General features: G+C 36.2%; 1 protein-coding gene across 11 annotated transcripts in view; it reads left to right on the forward strand.

Moving 5' to 3' along the window:
• Positions 1-27145, forward strand: part of SPEF2 (sperm flagellar 2) — a 221590-nt gene that overhangs the window by 42416 nt on the left and 152029 nt on the right. For all 11 annotated transcript variants that reach the window (XR_013157929.1, XM_077116961.1, XM_077116958.1 and 8 more), the window contains 4 exons: positions 376-562; positions 6065-6253; positions 13966-14153; positions 21182-21350. Coding sequence is in view for 10 of the 11 variants with exons in the window: in XM_077116961.1 (XP_076973076.1) it covers positions 376-562; positions 6065-6253; positions 13966-14153; positions 21182-21350 (733 nt within the window). In the remaining variant the exon portion in view is untranslated. The remainder of the gene's footprint in view (positions 1-375; positions 563-6064; positions 6254-13965; positions 14154-21181; positions 21351-27145) is intronic.

Consider the following 27145-nt stretch of genomic DNA (forward strand, 5'->3'; position numbering starts at 1 on the left):
AGTCCAGAGCCAGCAGGAAGAAAGAAGAGAGAGATGATGAGGGAGAGGAGGGAATAAATAGATTCAAAGGAAAGAATCTCTGGTCAAGGATCATGAGAAGTAAAAGAACAAGAATGCATTAGGCCTAGAAAGAAGGTTATGTTAAGGACTTCACAGAGATGAGAGCTCAGAAATGGGGGGAAACAAATGAAATCTATTGAGAAGGTATTTTTCTAATATTTGTCAGACAGTAGTTTCTAATATTTGCTTTAATGTTTGTTTTAATGATTTAGCAAAGCACTCTGGGAGGCTTCTCATATATTCCTCCATAATCATAAGTAGTGGTATGTTAGCACATTATTTTTTTAAATCTAAAATAAAAGCTATTGTTCTCAGTGCAGCCAAGACTTCTTTAGATACAGCAGGCCAGACAACTACCGATTTGTTGAACACTTACTCAGATGATGACTACATTAAAAAGATTCAGAAACGCCTGGAAGAAGATGGTTTTGCACGAGAGCAAAGAGAGAAAAGACGGCGGAGATTGTTAATGGACCAATTAATAGCCCATGAAGCACAAGAGGTAAGAGGTTGATTACATAATAGTATGGGGAATTTTGCAAAATGGGGTCTTTTATACACTGATACACATGTGATAGTGAATATATATGTGTATAAAGATATGCACATATACTCAAATTTTTAATATTTAGCTGTCTGCCACTTTGAATCAAATGTCAATTGCATATCCTCCCATTTTTTAACAGGAAATATACTCAGAAAAAATAAATCTATATAAAATATTTACTAAAGAATCTAAAATCTATGTCAACCATATATGTCTACTTATAGAGGTAGAAAAAAATTTTATGAAAATGGCATGGAAAAGTTGCTTGTACTCTCACTTTGTTTATTGGTCTACTCCAGTGGTTCTCAAGCTATGGTCAATGGACCATAATCTCCTGAAAACTTGTTGAAAATACACATTATTGAGCTCCAAACCAAAACTATTTAACCAGAAACTCTTGGTATGGGGCCCAGTGACTTGTCATTGAGCAAATACTCACTGAACCTCTTCTGTGCTCTCAGTTCTTGTGCTAGACTCAGTGATACAACAATAAATAAGAAAGACGTGGAGCCTGCTCTTAACAGAGTTGAGGTCTAGAGGAGGATCTATATAAATAAGCAATTACAGCAGAGTGCGAAACTGTTATAAAGGTGGTGGAGGGTGGCCCATAGGTGGGAGCACTACCATTGTCACCCTCTGCCCTGGGTTGGTTCAGGGAAGCATTCTGGAGGACGGTAGCACAAACATGAAATGGGTCAGGAATTGATGAACAATGGTCAATAATTAGCTAATGAAAGACAAGGTGTTGTGGGGTGTTGTGGGAGGGACAGTATCCAGTGAGGCAGAAGTGCTGGAAGGCGAAGCATGTTTCCAGAGGGGAGAATATCATATGGAAAGATTCGGTGCCTTTAGTAAACTAAAAATCATGTCATCTGGCATGGGTAGTTGGTAGGACTTAATGGATCACCAGTAGCCAAATCATTATGAGCCTTGTAAGTTATGTAGAGGGAAATTCTAGGTTTTATCCTGATTGCGAAAGGGAACAAGAGTGACAAAGTCAGATTTGCCTTTAGAAAGATCTGGCTTTGGTTTGTAGAATAGATTACAGCAGGGAAAAACACATAGCTGTTGCTATAATCCAGGTGAGATATGATACCAGTTTAAATTTAGAGTCTCTACAATGGGGATAGAGAGAAGTGGCTTCATGAACTGTCTTAGAAGTAAAGTCAATAAGACTTAATGATTCATTAGATGCAAAGGAATGAAAAGTTGGGTGAAAGACCAGATTTCTGACTTGGGTAGCTGGGTAGATAAGGGTGTCATTTGCTGAGAAAAAGAAGATGCTGGGAAGAACAGGCTTGAAGAGGAAGGTGATTTAAATAGTGAACATTAAGCTAATAGGACAAATTTGTATTTCTAGAGTATGAAAGACCATTTGAAGGTGCTTTTATCCACCTAACTACATCTGCTCAATAGTTCTGTTAACTAAAGGAAAATTGTATATTTTGTTTAAGTATGAAGTAGTGAAGCAATTTAGCCATGGATTCCACTCAGTTTAAAATTTAAAGAATGACTCTGTACATCTCTTTACCCTTGAAGATCATTTCATATTTCAGATTCACATCGCTTTACTCAATCAGCTCAATAGTCTTGTAAATTATGAAAATCATGTAATTTGAAAGTAGATTTTAGAATAAGTATCCATTGCAAGTTTCACTGACTAACAGTGAAATTTTGAAGATACTCCATTTATGTTACCAAATGCTTGGATGCTGGCTGTAAAGTTTTTTCTTATTCTTGTTTTTTGCTTAAAATCTGGGCCTAGTATTTAATTGGGAAATTAAGTGAATGAATTCTGTATGGCTTCCTCACCTTCCTCCTGAATGCTTTTAGTGTTGATTTTTCAAGACTCTAGTGAGAGATTTGTTTACTAATTCAGAGATCTAGAAACCGCAGGGATCTGGAAGGGAGTCAGGACTCTGGATATTACCTTCAAGGAAATTCTGTCTCTGTGCTGTCTCTTCTCTATGTTTGGGGAAGCTGTTATTCCTGGAACCAGGCCTGGGACTTGTTGCGTGCGTCCCGTACTCCCACTTGCTCCTTTCTATTTAGTGTTTCCAGACTCCCTGTGCAGAAGTGCACTGGTTCACCCTGCTACTTGGCACTGTACCTCTATCTAACATGACCTGTTTTCCTATCCATCTTTCTCCTCCAAAATGAAAATGGCATTTGTCTGCATTAGGATTTCCTCTGCTTCCCACCAGTATCTGCTGCTTTTCGAGAAGGTGAATCTGATATCAGTTTTGGACCCTTTCCTTCCATTTGTACAGCATCTATCAGAAATGCCTCAAAATTTCTTCCCTCACTTCCAAAGTTCTTGCTTTTTCCTCTGGGTTTTATATGTTCTTATTTTAGTTGGGATTATTAAGAGAGAGCCATAGACCTCAGTACAAGTTGGTATCTCACCTAGTGGTTCATTTAAGAAATGTAGTTATGTTAATGAGTGTATGAGATTTGAGTTTAGAAAAATCACTTTGACCTTTTGGAGGATGAATGTTGGAAGTAGGGTGGTTGAAAAAGCATAGTAGGCTGATGTTGGCCAAGGTAGAGGTGGTGTCATTAGAAACAGAGTAGAGTAGGGAGATGATTTAAAAGTTAGTATAGGAGGTCAACAGAATACTTTTTGAAGAATGGGGCATGAGAAGTGTTAGAGAGGGAGGAACTTAGGATGGCCTTAATGTCTTAGGCCACAGTATCATAGGATCGTAGGATCATCAGCTGATATGGGGAAAAGCTGGGAGAGAACCAGGTCTGATGGAAAGTTAGAGTTCAATTTGAAGCTTCCTGAATTTGAAGTAACCTTCTAGTCATTTAAGTGGAAATAGACAGGCTGAGAATTTGATTTGGCTCCCAACCAGCTCTATGGCCTCTTTAGCATTTTGAATAATTCTTGGAGTTCACTCGAGCCCAACTAACTCTTTTTTCCCAGAACCTCCTCTGTTATTTCCTTGGAAATGACATTTGAACACCAGCCCTGCCCCCATCTTCTTAAACTAAAAGATGCTTAAATAGTTAGCTCCAGGTCTTTCCTGTAGGTCTTTCCCTGATCCTTAACTAGAGCTTCTCTAGCATCTTGGAAAATAAGGCAATGGTTATGACTCAGTGTTAATTCTCAACTTCAAATCTTGGAGGAGACAGATGACTTGGCAATCATATGGAAGATGTTCTGGATTATATATCTATCTAAATTCCCCCCACATGCAGTTAAATATAATCAAAAGAGAAAATGTGACTTATTTATTATTTCCAGTTTATTCATTGTTGATACATAATACTCCAACTTTTTTCTGGGTTAAACAGATGCCTGTAGGTTGCCCTGAGCACCTAACTGCAACTTTGATCTTTGTTTCTATGAGAAAATGTATCCCATTTTCCAATGGAATTTCGGGAAACAATCTATTTCTAAAATGTGAAATACTTAATAGAGCAAGAAAAAATATTTTTCCTATTCAACATTTGGGGGCATACCCTAATTATTTACTCATTCTTCATATTGAAGCTTCATATACATAGCATTGATTTGGTCATTCCATAGTTACTTTTCAACCACCTCTCCTTTTAAATCATAATATGTCCTCTAGGCAATAATCAGAACAAACCTTATCAATTTAGTTTGTTCTTTGTAAAAATCAGAATAACCAGCTCTTGCCTTGACAGCTAACTTGCTTTGCCGTATAAACACAGCCAAATCTTCTAGCATTCACTTGGAATAATAAAGCATAGTTTTATTTTTTTTTAAATAGGGCTGTGAGCGTGCCTTTTTCATTTATCTTTTGCTATGTAACAAACCAGTCCAAAGCCTGTTCAGCAGTTTGGGCTGAGCTTGACTCTGCCGTCCTTGTTTTCCTCTAGGCCAGGCTCACGCATACTTCCTTGATCAGCTGGTGGAGTGGCTAGAGCTGGCTGGCTTATGATGGCCTCATCAGGGCTGGCTAGGGTAACTGGGGCTCTCTCTATGCAATCTCTCATTTTCCAGCAGCCCAGGTTGGGCCTAGGATTGTGGTGATACTGGAGAGGTCCCAAGAACAATAAAAATTCAGAGCCCAAGTGTATTTTTTTTTCAAGTCATGTGGCCAATGCATATTTAAGGGGTGAAGAAATAGATTGCATCTATTGATGGGAATATTCTGTGGGATAATTTAATCAGACTGTGAATAAAGAAAGGAGAAGAATTTATGGCCATTTTTACATTTGGCCTCACCTCCATTATTGGATCCCAAAAAGAAAGAAATAATTAACATTAAAACCTCTAGACTTTTGTAACTAGAAAAGACATATGTTTTTAAAGTTTTCAGGATTTTATTTTTATCTTATTAACAGAAACAATTTCATATTTAACTTGAAATTTTATCTAATTTACATTTTACAATTACTCCCCAGTTTAGTTTTGGCATTTACAACAAAGTATTTGTGTCTTGTTTTTTTCAACTATGCAGTATTTCTTCCTTAATCTTATAGTGAGTGAGATTATTTGAATCAGTGTCACTAATGATGCCAGATTTTTGTTTTAAATTATTGGAGAGTTGAGTATCAAACAGAAAACTCCAGCATGTACGTTTCTTTCTATGTCTTCCCCCACTGACACTATAATTACCACCTCGTTCCACATGATGTCTCTGTTTATTCAGGGTGAGAGCTCAAAGGAACCTTGAAAATCTTCCATCTAAACCCTTCGTTTTAGATCTTCCGTCTAAACCCATCTTCCAAGGTGTAGGTCTTGAAGAATTGAGTTACTCAAGGTCCCGCAGCTGATTAATGGTAGAACTGCATGGCCATTTCCTCTGACTCCCCGTTTGATGCTTTTTTCAGTGTTCGTTTACTAACCCCTCCCCTGCTGTTCTCTGGAGTATTTAAAACAGCTAAGAATACATATAGTTTCTCCCCCAGATTATTACCACTCTGACCTTCTCAGATAAGCAATAGGTCATTTCCTTTTAGCCTCTTCCTCCGTCTTAACATTCTATCATTTTTTAGCTTTTCCTCACACAGATACTGTGATATCCTCATTGGGAACTAATCAGATCTAATATCTCCAGCTAGATGATGTCTGCATATATTTTACAACTAGTAATTATATTTGAGTACATTTAATATAATTCTAAACACCTTAAAATATGCTTATAAATTGAGAATTATTTCCTTAGTTTATAAAACTCTGAGAGCAATCACCTAATTTGTTTTCTGATCAGATTTTAAAGAAAGTGGTAATTCATTTAAAATAATTATGAGTTGTAAAACCATATCATTTCTAAATATCCAGATTATACAGCCTACTATTGGAAATTATCATTTTTATAACTTGATTTTTGCCAGTTTATGATTGTAAATTAAATGGCAGAAATTTATTTAGAGATTATTATGCCTTTTATGAACTATCTATGTATAGTTTTTTTTAGCCCAATGGCAATTTGGGGAATCTCCTTGACAAATGAATGGCTGTTCAAATCGTGTTTTCAGGAGGCGTACCGGGAGGAGCAGCTGATTAACCGCCTAATGAGGCAGTCCCAGCAGGAGCGCAGGATTGCTGTGCAGCTCATGCATGTTCGGCACGAAAAGGAAGTTTTATGGCAAAACAGAATTTTCAGAGAAAAGCAGTATGAAGAAAGACGACTTAAAGATTTCCAGGATGCTCTTGATCGAGAAGCGGTAAGTATCTCCTTAAAATTATTTCTCAGGTTACCTTTGATCCTTTCTACAAAGTCCTGCTAAACAAAGCTGTGTGTTATTGCCCATCACTTTGTTCTAGTTTGCTAGCTGCAGAATGCAATATACCAGAAATGGAATGGCTTATAAAAAGGGGAATTTAATAAGTTGCTAGTTTACAGTTCTAAGGCTGAGAAAATGTCCCAGTTAAAGCAAGTCTATAGAAATGTGCAATCTAAGGCATCCAGGAACAGATACCTTGGTTCAAAAAGGCTGATGAAGTTCAGGGTTTCTCTCTCAAGTGAGAAGGCACATGACGAACAGTCAGGGCTTCTCTCTCAGCTGGAAAGGCGCATGGCAAACACGGTATCATCTGCTACTTTCTCTCCTGGCTTCCAGTTTCATGAAGCTCCCTGGGAGGCATTTTCCTTCTTCATCTCCAAAGGACACTGGCTCGTGGACTCTCTGCTTTGTGGTACTACAGCATTCTCTGCTGTCTCCGAATCTCTCATTCTCTAAAATGTTTCCCCTTATAGGACTCCAGTAAACCAATCAAGACCCACCCAAATGGGTAGAGACACATCTCTCCTAATCCAGTTTAACAACCACTCTTGATTGGGTTACATCTCTCCAGGGAGATGATCTAATTACAGTTTCAAACATACAGTACTGAATAGGGATTAGAAAATACAGCTGCCTTTACAAAATGGGATTAGAACTAAAACATGGCTTTTCTAGGGTACGTACATCATTTCAATCCAGCACACACTTATTAACAGTTAATTTTAAAAAATCTGATATCCCTATTCTCTTCCCACTTTGATAGTTGTATAGCTACATTGACAAAGGATATAGCCAATAAATACTATAACTTCTCCCTTTAGTCTTGGTTCTATAAGTAACCAAATATTTAATGCTCACCACCAGTCATTGTATCAGTGTCTCCCTAGTCATTTGGTTGTCTGAAGCTTGTTCTCCCATAGATTCCTCAGGAAGGGCTAATGGGAACAATATTTCCTGAGTTCTTATATATTGATAGCAATATGTGCTTTTATTCTTGATTGACAGTTTTGCTGGATATAAAATCCTTGATTCACATTTCCTTTCCTTAAATATCTTAAATATTTTACTCTCTCTCTTTTTTTTTTAACATGGGTAGGCACTGGGAATTGAACCCGGGTCCTCTGGAATGGCAGGCAAGCATTCTTGCCTGCTGAGCCACCGTGGCCTGCTCACTCTTATTTTTTTCAGGTATAAAATGTTGCAGTGAAAATCCTGATATAATCTAGTTTCCATTTTCTTGAGTCATTACTCTTTTTGTCTAGAACCCTTAAGAACTTTTTGTTTAAAGATGCACTACATTAACGGGAGTAAGTCTTGGTATTGGTGATTCTAGGTGAATATTCTCACCCAATGAGGGCACTTTTAAACTACTTCCTTTCAACAAGATACCATTGGTCTTTAATAAATAGTTCCTCTCTCTCTCATAAACAAGATTTTCTGGGCCCATATTGTATTGTTCCTTCATCAGAACTAGATTAAGCCATTTGTCCAAGAGACTTTGGTTCCCTATAGTTGGAAACCAAGATCTGGGCACTAGATGTGCTCTCTGATAGTCATTTGCCATTAAGTCTAGTCCCTTTTATAGTTCTGAGAATCAAAATATCCAATATTTTAGTTATTTAATACGTTGCTGGTTTTCCTTAATCCAACTAGATTTATTTTACTAATAGATTATATGAATCACTTATTCTCTAATTCTTATTGGAGATGTTTCAGATTTGTTCAATCCGTCAGTCCAGATTTAATTGAAGAGATAGAACATATGTGAGTGGCATTTTCAGTATTTGTCTTTACCATCATGAAATCTTCATAAAACCAGTCCTGGGAGAAGAAAATAGGGAGGTAGTGCTTTTTTCATCAACTTCATGCCTTTCACTGTGATATTTCATAAAAATACAATATAGCATTTGCCAAGATTACTCAATTTTAGAAATTTCATTTGGAAAGAAGCATACTCTCCAGAATTAGAAAAAAAAAAAAACCAATGCTTTTGCCTTTGTAGAACAGATGTAGCCTAAATGGGGGTGGGAGAGCCAAACCCCGTGATATTGAGCTGCAAGAAAATTGAAGTCAAGGGTCGTCTTTGCCCTCAAGAACTGAATTCTTTGGATAATTGTTTCACAAACCTTTATTACTGAGAGCAGACTTTAGTGGATTGTGGTGACATTTGCTTACATTAGAAATCATGTGTTCAGCTTTTCAAGCCTACTTGAAAAATATGTTTTCTTTACAAACTCAGTTAATTTAAGTGCAGAAGAACAAGGTATATTTAGCTAGACTGGTCTCCGCATGATGAGAAACATTACCTGTTCTTTCTTTAACTGGATTGGAACTGGCATCATAGGGTTGAGCTACTTAGACCAGCTAGAGCTTCAGAGACCAAAATTATGCAATTCTGAAGCATCTTTAAAAAATTAAATCCACTCTCCCCCCCCCCCAAAAAAAATTAAATCCCTTCCCTTCCCAGGATTGTCTTTATTTAAAGCTAAGGTTTCTGCTTCTCTGGCACTCTCTCTTTGAGGTGACTTGTTTTTACAGTTTGTATTCACAAACAGTGACTTAACAACTACATCAGTGATGGCTGGTCCATATGTAGGAGTCAAATAAATGTCAACTTGTCAAATAAACATTGTCACCTCTTCTTCAGTATATTTTGCTAAGTAAACAAAATAATGTTTATTGCCCCCACAGAATGATTATTTCAGTACTTTTTATGAAAAAGAGATGTTTTTAATTTGGTGGTGTTGTTTCAGTTGCTATTCTTGTTTATGGGTGGGAAGAGGAGAATTCTAGGAGTACTTTTGATTTTAACAAGATTTTTAAAATTCATTAATGCACACAGACTATTAGTAATATTTGGTATTTTTAATACTAATATTTATTTGCTATTACGTGATCACTTTCTCTTGAACACTGCTATGATAAACACTCTCCTACATTTCCTCCTGTCTCTTTGCCTGATCTTTCTCAGCTTTCTTTGTAGGTTTATACTTCTCTGATACCAAAATATGAAACATTAAGGTTCTTCCAAGCTCAGCCTGAAGCCTCCTTCTTTTCTCCTCTGTTATTTCTTCAGGCAAACTCATCCACAGCCATGGAGATATAATTACTATAATAGATAACTCGGGCATTTATATCTTTGTCCTCTGAGGAATAGATCCATGTGTTCAACTACTTCCTTGATATCTCTACTCATATATAGCAATTCAACATGTCCGAAGCCAAATTTATGTCCCTTCCTATTAAGCTTTTTTTTTCCCCAGGTGTTCCGTATCTCAACATATGGTATCACTGTTATTCAGTTGTTCAAGTCCAAAACCTCAGGGCCCACTTTAAACTTGCTCCACCCTCCCTCCGTTTTCACTAAGTCCATCAATTTCATATACTCAGTATCTCTTCAATTTGTCCTTTCTCCCCCATGTTTATACCATCCCTAGCCCCTGCTGCCACAACTGCAATGGTCTTCTTCATCCATTTTTATTGGATAGGAACTGACAACCATGAATTTAGGGAGTGGAAGGACAAAACATTCTTTATATTCTTTAAGCACCCTAAAATGGACTCCTACATCCTACCCTTGTGCCCAGGGATGCACAAGGTCCCAGGTTGCAAGGGCCAAGTCACTGGGGAAACCCTTCAGTCATCAGGCACAAGTCCTGCTGCTGCTTTTGAGCCCCTGGCACTCCCAGCCCACTTAAATCTTTGGTGAGGCCATTCTAGCTTTTCCCATTGTCCAAGTTATCTGTCAAAGACTTTGCTGCTGGCCAGGGACCACATAGCTCAGCAGCAGGGCACTTTTCTTTCACCCTTTCCCTTTGCCCTCAAACCCTCCACTCTCTCCTCTCCCTTTAGGAAAAGTAAATGAGTTTTCCTTTGAATTTAGTCTTTTTCTAAAGTCAGGAGGAGCCTCCACAGTTTCTGCTTTTCTTCCTGCAGAAATTCCCTAAAGCAGGAATTGAAAGATATCTATCTACCCACTTTAAATGAAGAATGGGGAAAAATTAGAGAAACCATATGCAAATTGCCTACCATACACTCTCATTTCCGCCAACCCATTCTCCATTCTACAGGAAGGATCTTTCTGACTCTCAGATTTGACCCTTTTGCCTTCAGACTCAAAAGTTCCTCCCTGACTTCCATTGACGTCATTCCTGCTCCTGACCTGATCCCCTTTGTCCTCTGGGTTCCAGCCACACTAGCCTGCTCTCACATCCTAGAACAGATTGTTTCTATCTTTCACCCTCTTCTCATTTGCTGTCACCCATAATATTCCTCATTCCGTGCTCCATGCACATGGCAATTTTGTTGTGTACTCCTTCAAAGCATAGTTTTTCCCTAGCAGCACTTGTCATAGTTTGTAGTTACAGATTTATTTGTTTGGCTATTTGTCTTGGCTTTTTCAGCCAAAAGACCAAAGAAAATGCCAGCACAGACTGAGACATGAACTTTATTTATTAAAGAAATTTACATATGGAAGGAATCAAGCAGCTGCAAAGGTAGCTGTCAGGAATGTGGAAACAATGCCCCACAATTGAGCAAAAATCAGGAGAGAGCAATTTATATGGCCCCAAGCAAAGATATGCCATTGAGTATGAGAATCTGGATAAAGCAAGAGGCTTGCTTGGTAGGAACCTTCAAGGTACCCAGGAATATGCAGCGTGCACACTGACCACCTGCACATTCTTTCCTCCCTAGGGAGGCTGCCTAAATTTTGACTAACTGCCCAAGGTCACACAGGCTGCTGTGAGCTCTAGTTTCACAGAACCTTAGATAAATACCTGGACTCTGGGCTCTGACACTATTTGACTTTTTGCCTCTCCCACTAGCATATTAGCTCCCTGTAGGCAGGGATCACTGTCTACTTTTGGATGACTTCTATTTCCCCACGGCTTAGCACATTCCCTGTGTCTGGCACATTAAAATACAAAAAAAAGAAAAGGCATTTACTTACTGAATGATATATGAAGATATATCAAGGGGCAGCATTGCCTTACAATTAAGAATGCAGACTCCGCAGCCAGATTACCCAAGTGTAAAACCTAACTTCCTCATTTACTTGCTGTATGAACTCATATGAGTTATTTAACTTTTCTGGGCTTCCCTTTCTCATCTACATAATGGAGTACTATAGTAGCTATCTCATAGTACTATAAAATGCATAGTAAGTCTTTCTTGGCTGAGTTGCGCACAACAGACCCTGTGCTAAGAACTCTCATACATGCATCCTTTCATTTGACTTTCACAACCAATCTGTGAAGCTTTATTACATGTATTTTACCAATTCAAAAGACTGAGACTAAGTTAAAATAGCCGGTGCAACGTCACACAGCTGGTAATAATGGAGTTGGTTTGTAAATTAGCACTGGATCTCACAGCACAGCTTCAATCCCATTCCCCTAATGGGAACACAGATTTGTGCTGATCTGAGAGATAACATGTGTCCCTCTTGTGTTTAATTTTCATTTTATATGTAACTTTCTATGTTTTTATAAATTGCTCAAATTTTTTCCTGTTTTACTTATTAATAACACTCACTACATTTTTCTACTAAGTTTTTCTTTTAAAATTGATGCTTAAGAATTTGGGCTTTATAAAAGATTTTAACCTGTGTTGGTAGTGAAAACTTTATTGTATATCATAAAAATATTTCTCCTAGTCTGATTATCTTTGAGCTTTGTGTTTTTTCACCATCACGACTCCCCCCTCTCCCCACCGCCCCCTTTTTTTTTTAAGTTTCAATCTGCTAATCTCTTCCTTTAAGGTGATTGTGCATCTATAATATATTAAACAATATTGCCCCTGGTTTCCATTTTCTCCCCTACCTGCTATTGTCATTTTTAATTAACTACAGTAATAGTTGACATTTTTCAGCATTTACTGAGTTGGGCACAGTGCTAACTGCATTGTTCACATTTATCTTGTAAATCTTTCCCTTGGGGGGGCGGACACTATCCTCATCAACATTTTACAAGTAAGGAAAATGAAATTTAGAGGGCTGGTGGTCACACAGCTTGCCAGCCAGCCTAGCAGAAAGCAAACCCAGCTCCTCAGACTCTAGGCCTTTGCTTATAACCCATGAGATTAACTACCTCTTACATCCTTTTTTCCTTTTTCTTCTTTCTCTTTTAGTACTATAACCTATTTTGCTGTAATGGGACAGGAGATCATAGTGGGTTTATCAAGGAGTGTGAGGAGTAGAGGTAGAAAATAAGGCAGCAAGAGAAGATTAGATAACAAGGAAGGTAGGAAGGAAGAGAGGGAAGGAAGGAGGAAAGGAGGGGAGGAAGGAATAGAGGAAATGAGGGGAGAGGGAAAAGGGCCTATAAAACAATATATTATCAAATTCTGGTGTGAATTCTGAAGATACAGAACATGCAGAGTTGACCTTAGAGGTCGCTTAGCCCAGCCACTTTCCCAACTGAAAAAAAAAAAAAAAAAAGCAAGCAAGCACCCTAAAACCATAGCAAAATGAAAGGTAGTAGTAGTCCTTCCATCGTAGTCCATTGTCATGCATCGTCACCTATGAATAGCATCATGATAGAGAAATACTTGCTGTCACAAGATAGGTTGGTTACTTATGCCAAATTAGTATGCCAATATTATTAATAACCTCACTTTCTCTTAAGGAAATAAAGCCATCACAGTTAGTACTTGAATTCTGCATACAAGCTGAAGCTTAAATTCAAGCCCAGCTCCTTCAAAGCCTAAGTTTATTCCCATTTCACACTCATTGGGTTATTTTACAGGAGGCAAGTCTGATTTCTGGGGCCTGTTAGCACATGACGAAATTTCCCAAGTTGATGGCATTGCTATTTGAAAAGGAAAAATTTGATCATTTGAACACAATATTAATTGGGATTGTGTTATTCTCAGATTGCTTGAGTTGCGTTTGACCTTTGCACTTTGTATGAAGAGAGGGTTTCCTAAACGAAATAACAATGCCAACCAAGTAGAGGGCGGTAACAGGCTGTTTAAGTATTTCATTATTTTCTACAGAAGCAGATGTTTCTACAAATGAATTTTATCAATTTATTAAAACTGTAACAGTAGAGCATTTCTTGTTGTTATATGATTGTCTTAATTGGAAACATTTGTTAGCAATTGTGTGATATTCTCAAACCAGTATAGTCAGGGAATTTCCAAAATATTTGCTAAGTAAAATTCAATATCCTAGAACCCTCCCACTAAAAAACAAAGGGTATTGGCCATAGCAGATGTGTCAAGGCCGAGGCTCCTGAGATGGATGTGAGGGGCCAGCTGTGCTTGGGGTCTAGCACAAACTTGCTTGTTTCCGTGATTCCTGACTCTGGCTATTTGCTACCTATGAAGTCAGCGCTGCTTTTCAAGTGTATCAGATCCCATTAATGTTTCATCCACATGGGGCTTTCGCCAGTTAGACCGCTTTTCCCCATTCTTTGTTTTATTGATAAAAATGAGTTACGGGGGAAATATTCCCAATATTGTCTTTGCCATCATACTCGGTACTTAAGTATATGAAGGAGAAAGTGTTCATTCGTGATTGAATACTTCTGGTGTAAAAGGATGCTTCATTCTAAAAGAATGCTTTGTTAAGCTATGAAAATTTTGACGTTACTTTTATTTGAATCATTGTACAATTATAGTGACTTTAAAATATCTCTTTCCTTTCTCAGGCTTTGGCAAAACAAGCTAAGATTGATTTTGAAGAACAAGCCTTAAGAGAGAAGGAAGTTCATGAAAAGATTGCTGTGGAAAGAGCACAAGCTCGTTATGAAAAACATTATTCAATATGTGCAGAAATTTTGGACCACATACTTGATTTGTCCACTAAAGTGGCAGACTATCGAATGTTGACAAATAAGTAAGCATCATTTTTATAATTGCTATAGAGACACAAAGGAGAATAAGAAATAATAAATTCTAAAGTAGGCAGTAGATTAATAAGAGAGACAAATATGTTGCATATAAAATAATCTATGGGTCAAAGAGGAAGTCTCAAGGGAGATTAAAAAATACATTTAACTGAATGAAAACTAAAATATAACATATCAAAATTTGTGAGACACAGCTAAAACAGTGCTGAGAGGAAAATTTGGCACTAAATACATAGATTAGAAAAAGGAAAGGTCTCTACTCAGTTATCTAAGCCCCCACTGAGGAGAAGAAGTTGAAAAAAACAGAAAATATTTTTTTAAAAAAAAAAATTAAAATTAGAGCAGAAATCAATGACATTGAAAACAGAAAAATAAAAATAGTAGAGAAAACCAATGAAATAAAAAGAGCTGGTTTATTGAAATAATCAAAACAATTTATAACCCCCCAGCAGAACTGACAAAAAAATTAAGATGACATGATCTACCAATATCAGAAATGAAACGGGATATCACTATAGAACATGCAGATATCCAAAGGAATGCAGAAATACTACTAACAATTCAATACACATAAACTTGAAAACTTAGAAGAAATGGGCTAATTCCTTGACAAACCCAAAACACTGTAACTAATTTGTATTAAGTAGATAATTTGGACAGGCCTATAGTTATTAAGAAAATTGAACTTGTAATTTAAAAACTCTCCAACAGGAAAATCTCTAGTCTAGATGTTTTTCACTGGAGAATTATTCCAAAGATTTAAAGAAATATTAATACCAATTTTCTGCACTCTCTTCTGAAAAATAGAAAGTGGGAACACTTTCTAATTAATTTTGCAAAGTTAGTAGAACTAGGCAAAACAGTACAAAATAAGAAAGCTACAGACCAATATCCCTTATGAATTCAGTTGTGAAATCCTTAACAAAAACTGGCAAATAGAATTAAGCAATATATGAGAAGAATTATACACCATGAATAAGTGGCTGGTTCAATATTTGAAAATCAATGGAGTTCACCATATCAACAGACTAAGGAAGAAAAACCATTTTGTCATAGCAATAATGCAGATAGAGCATTTAACAAAGATCGGCACTCATTCATGTTGAAAAAAATCCCAGAAAAATAGGAGTGGAGAAGGAACTTCCTCAACTTGATAAAGAACATGCAGAAAAATCCTACAACTAACATTATATTTAATGTTGACACACTGAATGCTTTCTCCCTAAAATTGGGAACAAGGAAAGAGTCTTCATTTTTATTAGTCTTATTTAAATAATGCTGGAAGTTCTAGCCAGTGCAATAAAGTAAGAAAGGAAAATAATAGGCATGCAGATAGAAAAAGAAGAAATAGAACTGTTCCTATTTGCAGATGGAATGATTCTCTATATACAAATATTAAAGAATCCACATAAAATTCCTGAAACTAATAAAGTGACTTCAGCAAGATGGCAAGAGACAAGATAAACATACAAAAATCAATTGTATGTATGTAAGCAAAGAACATATGGACACCAATATTAAAAATACAGTAGTACTTACTATTGCTCAAAAACAAATGAAATAGGTGTAAAGCTAATAAACTTGTAAAATCTAACAAATAGGTAGTGTATGCTGAAATTTATACAACACTGATAAAAGAAATCTAAAAAGCCCTAAAAAAGGTAGACATTCTATATTCATGGTTTAATAGACTCAACATAATTAAGATGTCAGTTCTCCCCAGATTGATATTCAGGTGTAATACAATTCCTTTCAAAAACCCAAGACTTTTTATAGAGATAGATAAGATTATTCTAAAATTTACATGTAACGGCAAAAATAAAGCTAAAAAAGCTAAAACAACTTCGAAAAAGAATATATAGGAGTAATCAATCTACTTGATTTCAAGACTTATTATATATTATAATAATCAAGATTACGTGGTAGTGGCAGAAAGATAGACACATATATCAATGTAACAGAATAGAAAACCCAGAAACAGACCAACACAAATATGCCCAACTGATTTTTGACAAAGGCACAAAAACAATTGAATGAAGGATAGATGGTTTTTTCAACAAATGGTGCCAGCAGAATTGGGCATCCATATGGGGGGCAGGGAGAACCTTGATCTAATACTTACGCCTTAACAAAAAATTATTCAAAATAAAGCATGCAATTAAATGTAAAATGAATAACTGTAAAACTTTTGTAAAAAACATGGGAGAAAATCTTTGGAATCTATGATTAGACAAAGAGTTCTTAGACATGACATAAACAGCATAATCCATAAAAGGAAAAATTGATAAATTGGATTTCATTAAAATTAAAAACTTTGCTCTGCAAAGGATGAAGAAACATACCGATTGAGAGAAAATATTTTTAAACCATCTATCCAACAAAAGACTAATATCTAGTACATACATAAAGAACTCTCAAGATGCAATAGTAAAAAGGCAAACAGTCCTATTAGAAAATGAACAAAAGAAATGAAGAGTCATGTCACTGAAAAGAGTATACAGATGTCAAATAAGCTTATGAAAAGATGTTCACCATCATTAGCCATTAAGGAAATCAGATTAAAACTGCAATGAAATATCACTACACGTCTGTCAGCATGGCTAAAATTAGGAAAAAAATGATTATAACACCAAATTCTGGTAAGGATGTGGAGAAAACCAATTATACATTGCTGATAAGATGATAAAATGGTACAGCCCCTCTGGAAAAGTTTGGCCATTCATTCTATTTTTTTTTGCATGGGCAGGCACCGGGAATCAAACCTGGTCTCCAGCATGGCAGGTGAGAATTCTGCCACTGAACCACCATTGTACTGCACAGGTTGGCCATTTCTTAAAAAATGAAACTCCTGGGCGTTTATCCTACATAAATTAAGAATTATGGTCACATAAAAACCTGTACATGAATGCTTATATCAGCTGTATTCACAGTAGTTAAAATTGGAAACAAACCATAAGCCTTTCAGTGGATGAATGGTTAAACAAACTGAGGTGCATCCATACCATGAAATCCTACTCAACAATAAAAAGCAACAAACTGTGATATGCACACCGACTTGGATGCATCCACCAGAGAATTATGCTGGGAAAAAATTAAAACCAATCCCTACAGGTGCTTCCATTTCTAAGGCTTTCTTTAAATGACAAAATTGTAGAACTAGAGATCAGATTAGTGTTTGCCAGGCATTAGGGAGGAGGAGTACGTGTAAGGGAAGTGGGGATGACTATAAACGGACAACATAAAGCATCCTGTGATGATAAAATGCTCTGTGTCTTGACTGTATCAATGCCAATATCCTGGTTATGATGTTGCACTGTAGTTTTGCAAGATGCCGCCATTGGGGGAAACTAGGTAAAGGTTATATGAATCTCTCTGAATTGTTTCTTGCAGCTGCATGTGAATCTGCAGTTCTCTCAAAATAAAAAGTTTAATTTAAAAAAGTCCCAGGTAACATTAAATAACAATAGAATAACATATAAATAGCATACAATAAAAACTATTGGGTCAAAACAGACTTCATAGCTCCCTTTTTCAGACCAAGTTATTTAAAGTCAGAAAAGCTCATTCTAAGATGGAAAAGTACAGTACTAGTTCATGAGCACCCCTGTTTGATACGATAGTGTTTCCTACTTACTTCTTTTATTTTGAATTGATAATTGCTTCACCAGACAAGGCTCAGCTGAGGGTAGCTGATGGAGTTTGGATCATTAGAGAAAATGGAATAGCTATCTCAGATGGATGCATAGAATCCGAGGAACTTCAGTTAGCAAAAAAGAGAGCATTCAGGGTCCCAGAAGCCATCACAGGTGAATTTTTTTTTTTTTAAACCAGGAGCCTCAGTACATCAGGTGGGGAGCGGTGAGGTCAGCATCTTGAGGGAAAGGAGAAGCTTAGACAAATAACAAAGAGACTAATATTCTTTAAAACTAGAGGAACTTTTTTAAAAAAGTGTTTTTACTTTTGCCATGTTGTCTGTTCCCATCCTCACATCTTTAAATATGGAAAAAGATTGCAATCAGGAAGCCATAGAGCCTCTAGAAATGCCATAGTTGAATTATCATTGAAAAAGATTATTAAAATATTATAAAGGGGGAACACAGGTCATTTGAGTGTGTAGAAGCCCTGGTAAGTGACAGAGAGAAAGGGAAAGGGGGAGAAAATACCTAAATATGAGGATGTTCAGGAGTCCTTCAGGACCCCATTCCTCATAGCCGTTTAGACAGGAAATGGCTTTAGGTCTTGGATTGCGCGGGGAGATGGATTTGAATCTTACAAACATGAAACTTGCTCTTTTCAAAGTCTCCCACTGTAAAACTCCTCTAGAAGATGAACTCTGAAGAATTAGGAATGGCATTGCGAAAAATTCTGGATAAAGACTGTAGTAAATGGAAGTTCTTTGCTGATGAGGAAATATCCAAATATCCAAACAGTTTAAACAAAATATCAGCTTCCAGTTTTCCATGCTCAGATATCAAAGAGAAAGAAAAACAGTTATTGCATTCTCTTTTCCCCATGACGTCTATCTGCCTGGAAGACACTGGAAAGAGGACTTTGGGGAACGGATTCCTCGGATCTCAGCTTTATGACTTCTATCAGGAGAGGTCGTGGAGAAAGTCACAATAGCAAGGCTGGGGGCCAGCATGATCAATATGGGATAGTAACCAACTGTCCTTGGGGCAACTTAGGTCCTTCTTTTCAGCCCATGTATGTATTATTTCTGTGTCAAATAGCTAACCTGAAAATCAACTTCCTTCCTGGAGCTTGTCCATGCAAAAAAACCAAAACAAATCAACTTCCAGAGCAAAGCATATTCAGTTGGGGCCTTCCTACATGTATTTTTTTAACTTTTTTATTGTATAGCATAGCATATATACAAAGCAAAAAAATAAAAAAGCAATAGTTTTCAAAACACTCTTCAACAAGTAGTTAGAGGACAGATCCCACACTTTGCCATGGGCTACGACCCTCTCAGATTTTTCCTTCTAGCTACTCTAGAATATAGGAGGCTAGAGGACTTAAATATTCTTTTATCACCACAATTGACTTTTTTTCTTTCTTTTTTTGTAAAAAATAACATATATACAAAAAAAATCAATAAATTTCAAAGCACAGCACCACAATTAGTTGTAGAACATATCTCAGAGTTTGACATGGGTTACAATTCCACAATTTTAGGTTTTTATTACTAGCTGCTCTAAGATACTGGGGACTAAAAGATATCAATTTAATGATTCAGCATTCTCTTCATTTGTTAAATCCTATCTTCTATGTTTAATTCCACCATCACCTTTGATCTTTCCATTGGGGTTGTTTGGGCTATGGCAATTCTAAACATTTGGTATTGGAAGGGTCTGTCACTAATATGGTGTAGGGAGATGGAACTATCTAATGTTCTGGAGAGGCTGGGCTAGGTTTCAGGACTTATCTGGTCCAGGGACCCATCTGGAGGTTGTAGGTTTCCCTTCCCATATGTATTTAGTTTGACTAATGTATTATTTCACATAAGCATATGCTAGTCTGCCTTCTATAATTTAATAAATGCTATTTCATAAAAATTAATGTAAATAATGTATTAGTTGTATGAAACCATTTTCATTTAATGAAAAAATTATACAGATTTAAAGTTCTAGAAATATTGTTATCATGCAACTTTTAAGGGAATTTTTAAAACTTTAGGTGACTTTTAAGTGTAACTGAATAAAATAGCCATGAATATATATTAAGATTGTATTAACTATGCTACTAAAGTCAAAATAAACTCATGTTGGTCTCTTTGTGTATTTCACTGAACACAATGTGATATACTTTTTTTTTCTAAAGCAGAGGTATATTTTTGGTATCAGATGACCTATGCGAACTAACTTTTATTAAGCTGTGTTTCTTAACATTCTTAATACTCAGACAATGAGAAATTAATTCAGTAACTGTAAGCATTAAGTGGTGTTTTTTATTGGATATTGGTTGTTAATCTTTTGTTTCATTATAGAAGCCAATCCATTTTAATAATTCTATGTTATTATATATCCATGACTGAGCTCATTCATTTCTAAATCAACGTATCTCTGTAAAGTAAGCCTTAGCAATTATTAATACTTTATCAATAGAAAACATAATATGACTACATTTCAATTTTTACATTTGATTGAAATACGTTTAAGTTGTAAAAAACTCAAGCTGAACTGTTTTTAGAGAAATGCATCTTAGTCATTCTAGACTCTTCTTTTGCATATATTGTCTCTCTTAGAAGTATCTTTCTGTCATTCTGTCTTAGTTACATCCTTGGCTTTCTTCAGGCCTCAGCTTTGCAGTCATCTCCTCAGAGGTCGTCCATGTCCCACTAATTTGAATTGGATTATACTGTTGTGCATACCCACTGTACCCTATAATTCCTATTCAAAACTCATGTATTTCTGTAATTATCTTTTGTCTAGTCTTCCAGTGTCTGCTGTTTGAGGTCAGGGATCCTATTTGCCTAGGCCTAGTAAATCCCTTAGATCCCTAGGACCTAGTAAAATGCCTGGAACTCACTATGTTTGAATAAGTGAATATTTCTTAAAGCCACTGGTTCTTCCAACTTGTTTATTGTCTTAGTACTAACTGAGCAATATGCTATTAGATATAAAAATAATGATCATCATCAGAAAATGTAGGTTGTATATTTCTGAACTTTAATATGAAATGGCTGTGCAACCTTAGAGAATCATTTAAATGTTCTAGGTCTCAGTATCCTCCTATGAAAAATGAAGAGACAATGTTTTCCAAAGACTTTTGCAGATGAAAATTTGGCTTATAAGTGTGTTAGTAATATGTAACACAGAGAAATTTAATGCATGCTACTCTTACTGTCGCTGCATATTTAATAAAACTTTAAAATTATTTCTCAAAATTTTCTTCTTATCTAGTAAAAGTGAGATAATTACATACCTATGATAATAAAATGACTAAGGTTTAAGGTGTATATTTGACTAATCATTGATTCATTTCTAACTTTTTTCCACCTTTTTCCTTGCTGTAGCCTGATTCCATATAAGATGATGCATGATTGGAAGGAACTGTTTTTTAATGGAAAACCCATATATGAACAAGCCTCTATTAAACATCTACCAGCAAAGCCCTCTGCAGAACAACTTATTGAACTGGAGAAAAGGGACTTGCTAGATAACAATGATTATGAAGAGTATAAGGTAAAAACTAGAACAAATAATTAGAGAGAATGCAATATAAATGGTTTTCCTTTAACATTAATTTTGTGTTAATTCCTATTAATGAAAATAGAGATTTTGTGTTTCTATTTTCCCTTGGTATATTTTTAACACTAGTACTAATTTTTAAATGCCTAAATTATTTACAATCTGCTATCTGTTATAATTTATTATTCTAGTAATATTAGAAAAGTGGCCTAAAATAATTAACAATTATACATTGTCTAGGCAGACATATTTCAGAATTTAAAAAGTGTTTTAATTTCATTATTTGCATTTTTCTTTGTGTTGTCTAACTTTGCTTCAAAAACTGGTTAAAAGACATTTCTTTATTAATTAATCTAAGCAATATAAAATTGTTTTTGCAAATACATGTAAAAAGAGGGGTACAAGTTTTATGTTTGGCTTAGATTCAAATGCTATTTTATTCAGCACTTTAAAAAATTTGGGGTGCCAATTGTTTGTCTTAGAAGAGCTGCTGAGGAACCTGGGCTCTGGGGATTATACACACCAGAATTCCAGTACTAGCATTGTCACCTGTAAATTGTCTGACCTCAAGTGGCCAATCCCTTAAATGCTATGACAATAATTTTATCAATTATTTATAAGATGGAGATATGTCTATCTCATAATTTTGTTGTGAAAATTAAGGTAATGTGTTAAACACTTAGCCAAGTGTGTTGGAGGTTGTATGCAAGTTATACAAATTGATTTTTTTCCTCACCCTCCCTACCCCCACTCCACTAACTTTTAGGAGAAAAGATGTAAAACTAATAACTACCAGATAGAAGTACTGGGTACATCAACAGCAATGGAATGAAAATTGAGGCTTTATATTACTAGAAATTGTTATTAAATGCATTCCTGAAAGGTCGTAAGTACAAAATGGAAAAAGGAGAAAGAAAGATAATTGGACTCAATCATTTCCTGATATTTAGTAAATACTCAAAAGTTTGTTGAAAATATAGATGAATAGAATGAATGACAATGAACAGGTCAAAGTAAAAGAGCCCTAACATGTAAATATTAAGAGAAGTTGGTGGTGAAAAAGAAAAGGAAAAACATGAAAAGATAAATCTGTACCATATTTTAGTTGAATTAATCTAAATTTATATCACTAAAGGATAGTTATTTATTAAGAATTGACTATACTTTAAAGTATTGATATTCTACATCTATTTTGTGTAGTTGTTAGACATATGTATTCTAGTTTGCTAGCTGCCGGAATGCAATATACCAGTAACAGAATGGCTTTTAAAAAGGGGAATTTAATAAGTTGCTAGTTTACAGTTCTAAGGCTGAGAAAATGTCCCAATTAAAGCAAGTCTATAGAAATGTCCAATCACAGGCATCCAGGGAAGGACACCTTGATTCAAGAAGGCCAATGAAGTTCAAGGTCTCTCTCTCAAGTGAGAAGGCACATGGCGAACACAGTCAGGGCTTCTCTCTCATCTGGAAGGGCACATGGTGAACATGGTGTCATCTGCTAGCTTTCTCTCCTGGCTTCCGGTTTCATGAAGCTCCCCGGGAGGTGTTTTCCTACTTCATCTCTAAAGGTCGCTGGCTCGGGGACTCTGCTTCATGATGCTGCAGCATTCTCTGCTCTCTCCGAATCTCCTTCACTTTCCAAAATGTTTCCTCTTTTATAGGACTCAAGAAACTTATCAAGACCCACCCAAATGGGTGGAGACATGTCATCACCTAATCCAGTTTAACAAACACTCTTGATTAAATCACATTTCTAGGGAAATGATCTGATTACAGCTTCAAACATACAGTGTTGAATAAGGATTATTCTGCCTTTATGAAATGGGATTTAGATTAAAACATGGCTTTTCTAGGTGACATACATCCTTTCAAACTGGCATAATATGAGGCATAGTAAATCAGCCTAAAGTATAATGAATGACTCATAACATGCTTTGACAATATTAAACTATGTGAAGGGATTTCTTTCCATTGTAAATTAAAAGGGTTTTTTTTTAATTTGAAAGATCTGCTGGTTCATGAAACGTTTACTTCTGCGTTACTTCTTTAAGAGCTTAATGTACTATATTCTCATTGCTCTCGTAGGCTGCAGCTTAGCAGAGGTTTGTCTCTCTAACTTTTTTCTTGTTTGGGAAATGGTTACCACAGGAACATGCTTGTCTCACCCACATCCTGAAGCAGCTGGTACATTTTCTTTCGCAGGAAATTGTAAACTTTTGTTAGGAGTTTTTGAACGTCTGGCAATGAAGTTTATTTTGCTTGTAGCCTTTGCTGTTTTTTTCTAGAAATGAAAATTATCTTAGGATTTCTGATATATGTTTACATTCTCTGTTTCTTTTGACTACCTCATGGAAAATATGCCATATATAGGTGTTAGGATATATTGTGAATAAACTTTTCTATTATCATTCTTATTTTTAGAGCTTTCATCTCTTTAGGAACTTGTCCTAAGTATTCCTGCATTCAAGTGAAAGTTAAATTGTAAAGTATGTTATCAGGCTGTTTCTTTCACAACAGGCAGAGGGACAAAGCGTCTTGGCTTAGCTAAGAATAAAAAGAGTTGTCCACATTTGTTATTAATAAATTTACTCAGAGTTTTTAATGTCTCAAGTAAAGCTGTAATTTATAAACTAATCTTCTAAAAGGTTACATTCTTAGCATACCTGATGCCCATCTCCACCGTCCCTAAGACTTGACAGCTTCCAATTTTGACCTCCAACTTGTAAAGATCTATCAGAGTAAAGTCTTTTGGTAATTTTAAACATTATACCTAAAAACACATTTTTCTTCTTGTTATGTCATGCATAGATTCTAAAATTTGACATTTATTTTTTAACATTATTTCTTAAATCATCACATCTTTTGATAGAATGACTAAATGCGAGGGAACTCTAGTCCCGGAATGTGGTCAGAAATAACATCACTCCTCCAAAGTGGCAGTGACTGCATCACAGGATAGCCAGGCTCCTCTTTGGCTTCCCAGGCACCTGCCACAAGATAGCAACAATGAATTATTTAATGGGAGAGTAAGGAGGATCCCTTAATATTCCATGGACCATGGGCAGCCAGACTAAGTCAGGAAGCCCAGCTATTCTAGCTTATTTGGCAGCTACACCCCCAAGCAGCAGCCAGTGGTTCTCAGTTATGCAGTGGATTCCTTTGCTGAATCCCAAAGCTCTTAATGCAAGTCCTTTCTGGGCTTATATTGGCAAATGACTACTTATAGTGAAGCCTGAGAGTTGCTTCCAGGAAGACTTTTTTGTTGCTCAGATGTGGCAACTCTGCAAGGAAAATTATTGTCCTACTCCTATTATTTCAGGGGTGAAAATCTCCCTGTCAACGTGGGGCATGGCTTCAAAGGATGAATCTGGCCCTAGCACTGTGGGATTGGCAACACCTTCCTGAAAAAAAGGGGGAAGGTGTTTTTATATAAGCTACTAACTAGCAATGACCTACCAGATGAGTTGAAAGTTACTTAAAATTTAGTTTTCATAAACTAAAATGAGCTCATGACCATGGTTTCCTAAAGACACAGATTTTTCTGAGTCTGCCACAAATCTCGACCACAACCAAGCTGTAGTTGGAATTCCAACAATTTAGGAGAAGATGTTTTGTTCCTGGAATGTTATCGATGTTGTAAGTTGGCCATATTTTTTTAATGCTTTTTATTGTGAAATATAGCATATATACAAAGAAAAAATAATAGTTTTCAAAGTACACTTCAACAAGTAGGAACAGAACAGATTTCAGAGTTTGTTATGGATTATCATTCTAGTATTTCAGATTTTTCCTTCTAGCTACTCCAAAATGCTGGAGGCTAGAAGAAATATCAATATAATGCTTCAACAGTCATACTCGTTTGTTAAATCCTATTTTCTCTCTTATAACTCCTCCTTCTCCTTTCATCCTTCTCCCAATCTGTAGGGATCTTTAGGCAATGCCAGTTCTAACTTTTTGATGTTGAGAAGAGGTGTCAACACTAAAGGCTGGGAGGATGTTATTAGTTGTTATTAATCTTGGAGTGACTGATCCCTCTGAGTTTCAGGATTATCTGGTCTAATAACCCTATCGAAATTATAGGTTCTAGGAAAGCAAACAGTACATGAAACCTTTATAGAGTCTCAGTTTGAGCCTTAGGTGTTCTTAAGAGTTAACGGAGTGAGTTGGTTGGTATTTAGCATACCATGGCAATTAGCACTATCCAACTGAAACCTGCATAGTAGCCTCCAAAATAGCCTCTTGACTCTGATTTTACTTAGCCACTGATGCCTTATTTTATTACACATCTTTTCCCCCTTTTTTTCAGGAAGGTGTTGCCAATCCCACAGTGCTAGGGCCAGATTCATCCTTTGAAGCCATGCCCCACGTTGACAGGGAGATTTTCACCCCTGAAATAATAGGAGTAGGACAATAATTTTCCTTGCAGAGTTGCCACATCTGAGCAACAAAAAAGTCTTCCTGGAAGCAACTCTCAGGCTTCACTATAAGTAGTCTTAGTTCCTCCCACAGTTTGAGTTGTTTAAATGAGTTATCTGGACAGGTTGATTTAGATCATGTGTTACATAAAATTTAGGTTCTAAGCATAACAAACCTCTTTGCTGTTGTCTCATACAGTGTCTAAGTACATGCAGCATCATCTTTTACTCTGTATTCTGATTTGCCTTAGTCCCAGCCAGATCGATCTCATTTTATCTCTTACTTGAGGCCTGGTCTCTCGTTGAGTTACTTTGTTATTGTACATAGCTGTGCTATCTTCCAAGGCTGCAGTACTTCATTTCTGGGTCTCAGGTATCACAGAGTTACTCAGAGTTCCAAGAAAATACCAGCTGATGCACATATAGCTCAGTTTCTCAGAATCTAGAAATACACTTACAACTTCAGACTAAGTATGGGTGCTATAAAGACTTACAATCTAGGTTCCAATTTTCTTTTAAATATTTTCTGAACAAGACCTTAGCATATTTGTTCTTTTGTTTCTGGCTTATTTTGCACAACCCATTACTCCCAGGGTTTATTCAGTTCATTTCATGCCTCTCAACTTCCTTCCTTTTTGTAACTGTACTATATTCCATCATTCAAACATATCTCAGTTCACCGTTCAACTTCTCAGTCATTGTACCCTTTGGTTCCCCTTCATCTATTGAGCATAATGGATAATGTCCAAAATAAATAAATCATGTGTTACAGTGTCCTCACTTGGTTGTATAATCAGCAGCACTCCGAATTTTAGACAATCTTCATTGGTTCATAGCAACAAAGAACTGAGAAACACAGTGTCACCAATTATCAAATCAAAACTACCCCTTGTCACTTGTGCCTCCTACCCAATTACTTGCCCATGGTAGTACTGTGCTACTGTTGATGTCTTCCTATTAACTGTTGCCATAGCATGCATGTTTGGTTTTCCCCTATACTCTTCTACTATTGATCTTTTTTATCCAATATCAAACCTTTGAAATAGTTCATGCAAGAACTTATTTATAATTATAGATTTAATCAGTGGGATTCATGGCACTATACATTCCCTTTTAATCATAGTCACCGCAATATGGCAATGTTGTTTATAACCCTGTTAATTACTTACTATCACTTCTATCCATTCCCTTTCATTTAGTTTAACCTTTCTCCCATCTCTAGCTTTTGTGTACCTCTAAGTCTGCTATATTCTGTAGTGTAACCTCTGAGATTACCTTTACCATGGGTATAATAGCAAAATCATACATATCTGTCCTTTTGTGTCGACTTATTTCATTCAGCATTATGTCTTCAAGGTTTATTCACATTGTCAT

The sequence above is a fragment of the Tamandua tetradactyla genome, chromosome 9 (genome assembly GCF_023851605.1).
Source record: "Tamandua tetradactyla isolate mTamTet1 chromosome 9, mTamTet1.pri, whole genome shotgun sequence".
Classification (NCBI taxonomy): domain Eukaryota; kingdom Metazoa; phylum Chordata; class Mammalia; order Pilosa; family Myrmecophagidae; genus Tamandua; species Tamandua tetradactyla.